Source organism: Malania oleifera, chromosome 1 (genome assembly GCF_029873635.1).
Source record: "Malania oleifera isolate guangnan ecotype guangnan chromosome 1, ASM2987363v1, whole genome shotgun sequence".
Taxonomy (NCBI): domain Eukaryota; kingdom Viridiplantae; phylum Streptophyta; class Magnoliopsida; order Santalales; family Ximeniaceae; genus Malania; species Malania oleifera.
The window spans coordinates 47,402,241-47,411,601 of NC_080417.1; the positions used below are offsets into that span (position 1 = coordinate 47,402,241).

The following is a 9,361-nucleotide window of genomic DNA, read 5'->3' on the forward strand; positions in this document are numbered from 1 at the left end:
AGAATAGGGAAGATTACCCACCCATACAAGCAGCTTTCCTTTGCCCTAATACGTTATGCCGCCTAGTATAGTTACATCTGATACTTATCAAGGCACTCGCCTTTCTCAGCAAGCCCTCAGGTGAAGAGTATACCTAGACCCAAATACATGTAATACTACTATATTTAAAACTGATAATATTTTACTACATTACTCTTTATGCTGTTATCTATGTGTCATTCATTACATTCACATTCATATTCTACATTTCTCATTTCTATATTCATGTCACCTTTCACATATTATGTTTTTATATCATTTTCGTCTACTGTTCTTATATCTGTTGTTCTTATATCTGCTATTTCCATATTTTTTGTTCTCATATTATCCATGGAACTCTCTATATTGGTAAAATATCATAGTCATGCTTTTGCCCTATAATGGGTTGTGTGGCCCGAAGGCTGGACTTAACCCTAGTTGGCTCTATAGAGTTAAATCAACCACATTCTACAGTCTATAGGTACTATTGGCTGTTCCAATATGGTCTAGACTCCAGAGGGATACTACCCTTCTCAGCACTATCGACCATCTCGTCTCCACACTTTATCTAAGACGTGTGGGTGCATACTAGTGTTACCATACATATTTGCAACAGTACTGTGCCTTTTTTTGGTCCACCGAAGTTCTTAGACCATACATTGTAATTTAACATTACCAAAAACATGCAAAATAAGTCATTTCACATTTTAATTCTCAATACATTTCCAATATTTCCTACATCTCATACATATATCATGGTTCAACACAGAAACTTCATTTTACTTATGTCACACAATTTAACAACATATATTCATACGTTCACTAAAAATAAGCCAACCCATAATCATCGTTCATATGCTGAAAATATACATTTAATTTCTTACACAATTAATCATAAAATCTGCCATTTTAACTTTCCATTTTCACAAATAATATCTAGTAGCACAGCCCTAGGCTCAAAAATTTACAATTCAAACGGTTGGCATTTCAGAACCCAGATGAAAGTCATATACATATATACATAATATTTCCATTTCTCACTAGTTATTTCCTAAAAAATCCTAATTTAATATATTCCCTTTACCTGATTTCCTGAACTATGCCAACAGGAACCCCAAAATGATGCCTGTGGCATTTACCCGAACCCTGAATCAAAAACCCTAATTTAATCAAATAAACCCCAAATAACCTACTATTTCAACATTTTATCAACCCATAAACCTCAAATAAACGTTTTAAACCCTAAAAACTAAAAATCCTAACCCTTACTTCAACTTTGGAGTGATTCCTGAAAAGCCCATTTTATAAATCTGCTCCACTAGATGTGTAGAGAATCTCCCCTAGAACTTTGTAGCGGTTTCCGTTTGTTAATTCGGGCTAAATTCGTGTCGCATACTTAGAGAGAGGGCATAGAGAGGCATTTTAGAGGGAGAAAAATGAAGAAAAAGTGATTTCTTCATGGAGAAGCTTCCTTAAATCAATTTATACATAATGTTGCCACGTGGCTTTGTCGACGAGAAGATAAGATTCGTCAACGAACCACAAAATTGAATTCATCGATGAGAGGATGTATTCGTCGACGAAACTTAAAATATGAAATTCACTCTCTCAAGATATCTTTGTTGATGAGGGACTGAACTGTGTCAACGATCCCTAGAAGATCACTCATCGACGAAGACAAGAGATTTGTCGACGAGGTTTGTTGTCTTTCCCTTTAAAATTTTCCCTTTTTCCTCTTATTATTTATTTATATATCTATTTATCATCTTTCCTAGTTATTTTAATAGTTATAATTTTCTAGGTCTCTACAACAGGTTATGGCTGAGATTGCATAGAGCTCTATGGAGCAGGAAGGCCCATCAGCAGACCGAGGCTGCACTATAGAACAGTTCACCAAAATGAAGCATCCAGATTTCTTGGGGAGGGTAGACCCAACTATAGCAGAGAACTGGGTACATGAAATGGAAAAGATACATACTGTACTACGCTGTACCAATGAGCAAAAAGTATTATATGCCACCTTCAAACTGATAGGGGAGGCTGAGCGTTGGTGGTCGACTGTGAGACTCCTGGAGGAGCAGAGACTTGTACCTGTAGCTCTGACTTGGAGCTGGTTTAAGGACATATTCTACGATTGATATTTTCCTACCACCACTCGAGAAGCAAAAGTGGAGGAGTTTTTGAACCTGACCCAGGGGCATCAGACAGTCCACAAATATGCAGCGAAATTTATTGAACTATCCCGCTTTGGCCAATACATTGTTCCTGACGAGGCGAAGAAGGTGAGGAGATTCGACAGAGGCTTGAGGCAGGAAATTTACGAACAGGTGGTAGTGTTGAAGGTGCAGGATTTCACCGAACTAGTGGATAAAGCAGCGGTGGCAGAGGCAAGCAGGCAGAGGGGTGCTGAGGTGCAGGGCCAGAGGAAGAGACCTACACCTCCTGGATTTTAGGCGGGTGCTAGCTGAGGTTCATGGAGGAGAGGTGGTTGCAGCGGAGGATAGAGGCAGGAGACTGGGAGCCAGGAGGTTTAGGGTGAGCAGGCTTTTCTAGTTTGTCTTACATGTGGGAAGAGACACAAGGGAGAGTGTCAAGCGGGGAAAAATGTCTATTATCGATGTGGTAGATTGAGTTATGTAGCACAAGACTTTCATGCGCATCATAGTACTACTCCTGCTCCCATACCATTCCGGGAAAACATCCAGGTGCCCTGAGGAGGCCAGTAGAGAAATACCGTGCAGGTGCGGGTTTATGCATTGACACCGGGAGATGGTGAGGTAGCTGGCGACGTGGTGATAGGTACGATTAATATGTTTTCAATTAAAGTTGTTGTATTATTTGATTTAGGGGCCACACACTCGTTTGTATCCATGGGGTGCGTGAAATTATGTGGGGTTGAAACTTAACTATTAGACACCAAGTTGTTAGTAGCCACACTGACAGGGTCAGTAATGAGGTGTCTAAGGGTGCTCAGAGGCTGTCCAGTAGATATTTAGGGGAAAGTATTACTAGCTGACCTAATAATGTTAGACATGCATGGATTCGATATGATTTTGGGAATGGATTGGTTAGCTACTGTTGGCCTAATAAAGCTTACAATTCTTATTTTGATGATAACAAATCAATGATATGTTTAATATGTTTCAAGTAAAATTTTTTCAGGAAAGTGACAAAGCCCAAGTGCATAAAGAAGCCTATGGATTACAAAGAATTCTTGAAGAACACAAGTATAGTTTATGGATTACAAAGAATCCTTGAAGAACACAAAGAAAAGCTTATGGATTATAAAGAGCATGAGGAATAAAATTATACTGGTAAAAAGCTCAAATAAAAGATTGAAACAACAAAGATGATGGAAGAACAAGATTGAAAATTAAAGAATTATATTTTAGGATGTTCTTAATGTAAGTACTTCAAAGGTTAAACTCAAATATAAAGTGGTTTGAAGGTCATAGAAAATCAAAAATATTTTTTTAAACATATATACTCTAAAAAGTACTTTTTTTAATAAATAAAAAGGGCTTAAGAAGGGAAGATTTTTTAAACCATTTTTTTAAACATATATACTCTAAAAAGTTTTTTTTAATAAATAAAAAGGGCTTAAGAAGGGAAGATTTTTTAAACCATGTTTTTAAACATATTTATTTCAAAATATTTGGAAATGAATTTTAGGAATCTTTGGGAGTAATGGATGGCTTCTAAAAACATCTATAAATAGTCAAAAGTTTCAAAGGTTTAAAATAATGATCATAGAGGCAATATTGAAAGGTTTTTGAAATTAAGCAATTCTCAAAAGTTTCAGATCCATAAATCTTCAAAAGTTTCAGATCCAGAAATCTTCAAAAGTTTCAGATCCAGAAATCTTCAAAGTTTCAGATCCAGCAATCTTCAAAGTTTAAGATCAAGCAACCTTCAAGGTTTTTAGATCAAACAATTTTTCAAAGGTTTTTAGATCAAGTGATTTTCAAATATTCAAATTTCTCAAAGGACCTAAAATTTTCTTGTGTTTAAAATTTTTGATCTGATATTGATTTATATTTTTGAAGCAAAGCTTTAAAAAATCAGAATCTTTCATTTTCTTTGAAAAATCATTTGGTAATTCATACTAAGCGTTGAGCTTCAAATTTCTTATATTTGAATTACTTTGGAGTTTAAGTGAGTTGATCATTGTACTAATCTACTCTATTGTGAGAGTTCTCTTTTGTACACAAATTTCTTTATCATCATTCTTAAACGATTCAGAGTTGTTGAATCATTGGACCAAACAAGGGGTTATTGTTTGGAGAGGCGGGCTCTAGCCTGACAAAAGGAGTGGTTGTAAATTGGTATTGTTCCACCAGGTAACAGAACTGATATAGTGGAATCCTTTGGTGTTTTGCCAAAGGCGAGGACGTAGGTTGTGTTGAAGCCGAACCTTGTAAAAATCTTGTGTCCTTCTCTCTGCTTTACTTTATATTATTTACTTGCTATTGTGGTATGACTTAAATGTGCAGGTTGTAGATTCTTAAGTGAGAAAGAAACAAAGCTACTTGATATTTAGAAAGTATGTTTTGATTAATCATTTGCGGAAACCCAAAAAGGGAGTACGTTGGTTAATCTGCAAAAATCTTGATCAAGTAGAGTGCATACTAAGAGTTTACAGAAAAATCAACTAAAGCTCAAATATTTTTGGTTGAGTGATTGAATTACGTTGATTTCATTAATTGACTTGTGAATTTAAATTTCAGTATTTTTAAGTGTAGTTATCGTTTATATATCTTGTTTTTTGGGTAATTAAAATCAATAGCTTAAAAATTATTAAAATTTAAAAATAATCCAATTCACCCCCCCTCTTGGGAAGCTATTCCTCATTTCAGCTACTAATTATGCCAATATCGCCGGTCATCAGAAAGCGGGTGATACTCAAACCTCCTGGGGAGCAGGAATTCAGATTTATGGGGTCGCGTGTGCTTTCCTTACCACAGCTAGTGTCAACCATTCAAGCGAGGAGGCTACTCCTGGATGGATGCAAGGGGTTTATAGCCTGCGTAAAGGAAGTGACAGAGAAAGAATTGAAGCTTACCAATACTTTAGTGGTAAAGGAATTTCTAGATGTCTTTTGAGAGGAGCTACTCGGATTGCCTCCCGACCACGAGGTTGATTTTTCCATTGATTTACTTCTAGGGACAACACTAATTTATAAAGCTCCCTATATAATTGGCCCAGTAGAATTGAGAGAATTAAAAGAACAGTTGCAGGATTTAATAGATAAAGGTTTTATCAGACTAAGTGTGTCACCATGGGGAGCTCTAGCTTTTGTTTCTAAAGAAGAAAGACGAGACAATGAGGATGTGTATAGACTACAGAGAAATAAATAAAACAACTTGTAAGAATAAGTATGCTCATCCTCATATAAATGACTTGTTTGATCAATTCCAAGGTATACGATTTTATTCGAAGATTGATCTATGCTCTGGGTACCATCAAGTGAAGGTCAAAGCATAGGACATCTTTGAGATAGTGTTCTGAACTCGGTATGACCACTATAAGTTTTTTGGTTATGCCATTCGAACTAACGAATGCTCCTACTGTATTAATGGGTTCGATGAATAGATTTTTTCATCAGTACTAGTACCAGTTCATAGTGGTCTTTATTGATGATATATTGGTCTATTCAAGGAGTTTCAAGGAGCACAAGATACATTTAAGGCTGGTACTTCAGATACTCAGGGAAAGGAAACTGTATGTCAAATTCAAGACGTGTGAGTTCTGGTTAGAGAAAGTTGCATTCCTTGGGCATGTTATATCCGGGGATGGAATTTCAGAAGATCCTAGCAAGATAGAGGTAGTGGTAAATTGGGCGAGGCTGAAAAACATCCAAGAGATTAGAAGTTTCTTGGGACTGGCGGGATATTACCAGCGGTTAGTAGAGGGATTCTCTAGCTTGTCAGGGCCTCTGAAAAGACTAATAAGGAAGAATACTAGGTTTGAATAGAATGATGAATATGAGAAGAGCTTCCAGGAATTGAAGCAGCGGCTCGTTACTGCACCAGTATTGACTATTCCATCAGGATAGGGTGGATATGTAATTTACAGTGATGCATCTTTGAAGAGGCTCAGATGTGTTCTAATGCAGCAGGGGAGAGTTATTGCGTATGCCTCCAGACAGTTGAAAGAATACGAAAGGAATTACCCTACCCATGATCTGGAATTAGTAGCGGTGGTTTATGCATTAAAAATTTGGAGACATTATCTGTATTGAGGGAGATGCAAAATATTTTCTGATCATAAAAGTTTGAAGTACGTCTTCAAATAGAAGGAATTGAATATGAGATAGAGGAGATGACTCGAGCTGATTAAAAACCATGATTGCACCATCAGTTACCACTCAGGGTAGGATAACGTGGAAGCTGATGTGTTGAGCCTTAAATCAGGGAGCGCGTCCATTTCAGCGATAATAATTGCACATCATATTAGAATGGTTTTGGAATGAATCAGGGTAGAGCTTGTAGAGGGTAATCATTAGGTGTTCATCGCCAATCTGGTTATACAACCCACATTTCTGGATAAAATTAAAGCTGCTTAGGTGAAAGATGTGGAGTTAATGAAGATTATGGATAAGGTGCAGAGTGGCGAGGGGGCGGAGTTCAGTATTTCAAATTATGGAGCTTAGAGGTTCTATACCAGACTCTGTGTGCTTATAGATGCTGAGATTAAAAGGATCATTTTGGAGGAGGTGCGCCGTTTCCTGTATATAGTACATCTAGGGAGTACGAAAATGTAGAGGGATTTGAGGTTATCCTTTTGGTGGAGCAATATGAAAAAAGAGATTGTTGAATATGTAGGGCATTGTTTGACATGCCAGTAGGTGAAGGATGAGCATTAGAGACTGGTAGGGCCATTACAACCACTTCACGTTCCTGAATGGAAGTGAGAACATATTGCTATGGACTTCATATCGAGGTTACTGTCGGCACAGCATGGACAGGATGCCATTTGGGTGATCATTGATAGACTGACAAAGACTATCCATTTTCTTCCCATCAGAGTAAATTACTCCATGGGTAGATTGGTAGAACTGTACGTACAAGAGATAGCCAAATTGCATGGAGTGCCCATGTCCATCGTTTCTTACTGGGATCCACATTTCACGTATCAATTCTAGAAAAGCTTACAGAGATATTTGGGATCCCAGTTGGCCTTTAGCACAACCTTTCATCCTTAGACTGATGGACAGACGAAAAGGACGATTCAGATATTGGAAGATATGTTGTGTGCCTATGTATTAGATTTTGAAGGTAGCTGGTTACAATAGTGGAATTTGCTTATAACAACAGCTACTAGACTAGTATTGAGATGGCCCCATATGAGGCATTGTATGGTCGGAGATGTCGATCTCCGTTATATGGGGATGAAATTGGAGAGAAGCAGATATTGGGGCTAGAGAATGTACAATAGGCTTATGACAAAATCAAACTTATCCAAGAGAGGATTAAGACAACTCAGAGCTGACAGAAAAGCTATGCAGATATCCATCGATGAGCACTGGAATTTGATGAAGGTGATAATGTGTTCTTAAAAATTGCGCCGATGAAAAGAATAATGAGATTCAGAAAGAAGGGTACGCTTAGCCCTAGGTTTATTGGGCCATTTAAGATATTGGAAAGAGTTGGCCTAGCAGCCTACATGTTAGTGTTACCCCCAGCGCTATCCAAAATTCACGATGTATTTCACGTGTCCATGTTGAAGAAATACATCCCAAATCCATCTCACACAATAAGTTATGAAACACTAGAGATTGGTGGGACCTTATCGTATGAAGAGATACTAGTTCAAGTCTTAGATTATAAAGAATAGGAATTGCGCACCAAGAAAATCCCACTAGTGAAAGTGCTCTGGAGAAATCACGCAGTTGAAGAAGTTTCGTGGGAGTTAGAGGAGGAAATGCATTAGAAGTACCTACATTTGTTTTAGTGGGATTCAGAATCAGTTAGAAGAAGGAATTGTTCAAGTAACAAATCATGTAAGTAAGTAAATTTTTGTGTAGGTTAATCAGTTGTATGTATAGTTTTTAGTTTTACATGGTTTTGGGAGAGTTTTTTTTTTTTGTTATTATAATCTCTCAGAACCATAAATGTTACCACAACATTCTTCCACCATAAATGAGGGTAATTAATAAAATTATAGCGGGTTTTTCAGAGATTGATATATGAGATAAATATAAAATTTAGAGGATGAAATTTTTACCCTGTTTCAATGATCATAATTTACCACGATGATCCCGGTGTGATTCTCTACAAGATAGCCAGAGCAAATTGTTGATTTGGGGTACTTGGGCACCATCCCAAAATCAGGGTAAGTAAGTTATTTTAAAGTTTATGTGGTTATTTGGGATATGTGAACCTAGGAAATGTGTTAGATGATAATATATTGGGGTTTGAGTTGAATGAACTAGGGTTAATGCGATTTGAGGATTTGGAGTTCTAGACGCTGGAAGCGTAGTTTAAGATTTTAATAGGCTTCTCAAAAATCAGGTAGGGGGATAGACTAAGTCAACTATTTTTTAGAAAATTTACTATTGAATATATAGTATTTACTTCAGAATTTTATATATGTGAATAGTACAGTTTTTGGGAATACTGATGTTGAACTAAAGAAACCTTGATTTCAGATTTAATATTATTTTTTTAGTAAAATATGTTTTTCCAGCCTAGATAATATAATATAGTAGTACACACTTGTGTGGCATGAGTGTAGATAATTCGATTGCAGACTTATATCATGTCAAAATATTTTACGTTTTTACAGAACAAGCATGATTTGACAATAGTTTTAGAAAATGATAATCAGTAGAGAAATTAAGATATTTTCAATATATTATGATAATACAGTCGGCCCAGAAATACATATATGTTATATTTTACTCAAAAATCATAAAAGGATATTTATTTAAAAAAATATTATATGGAATGTATTATATAGTAACAGAACCTGGATGATTTACGTATTTTATAAGCATGGTAACGTAGCTAATTAGCTAGATCAGATAATGTACCCCTAGGTACTGACCCCAGAAGTGTTGCGGGGAGTAGGATGGGCGAACTAGGTTGGTGTATAGCCGACAGTGCAACCACACTATTCAAGAAGTGTGGGTCAAAGGCCGATTATTCGAAGTATAGCAAAGAGTAGGATGCCCACTATGTACCAACCCGTGAAGTGTTGCAGAGAGTAGGATGGGTGGACTAGGTTGGGTGGGTAATCGTGCGTAGCTATGTCATGATTGACTTAACCTGGTAGACCAGCCAGAGTTAAGTCTAGCCCACAAGCCCCACAACCCGAATCATTTGGGGTTAATTCATAATAG

The 9,361-nt window shown here is 36.8% G+C and overlaps 1 protein-coding gene across 1 annotated transcript; it reads left to right on the forward strand.

Annotated features, from left to right (window-relative positions):
• Window positions 1-1,859: 1,859 nt before the first annotated feature.
• On the forward strand, window positions 1,860-2,471 carry LOC131160793 (uncharacterized). Its single transcript, XM_058116700.1, has 2 exons — window positions 1,860-2,111; window positions 2,214-2,471. Exons 1-2 carry the CDS (start codon window positions 1,860-1,862, stop codon window positions 2,469-2,471), a joined length of 510 nt encoding a protein of 169 aa, XP_057972683.1.
• Window positions 2,472-9,361: the final 6,890 nt, after the last annotated feature.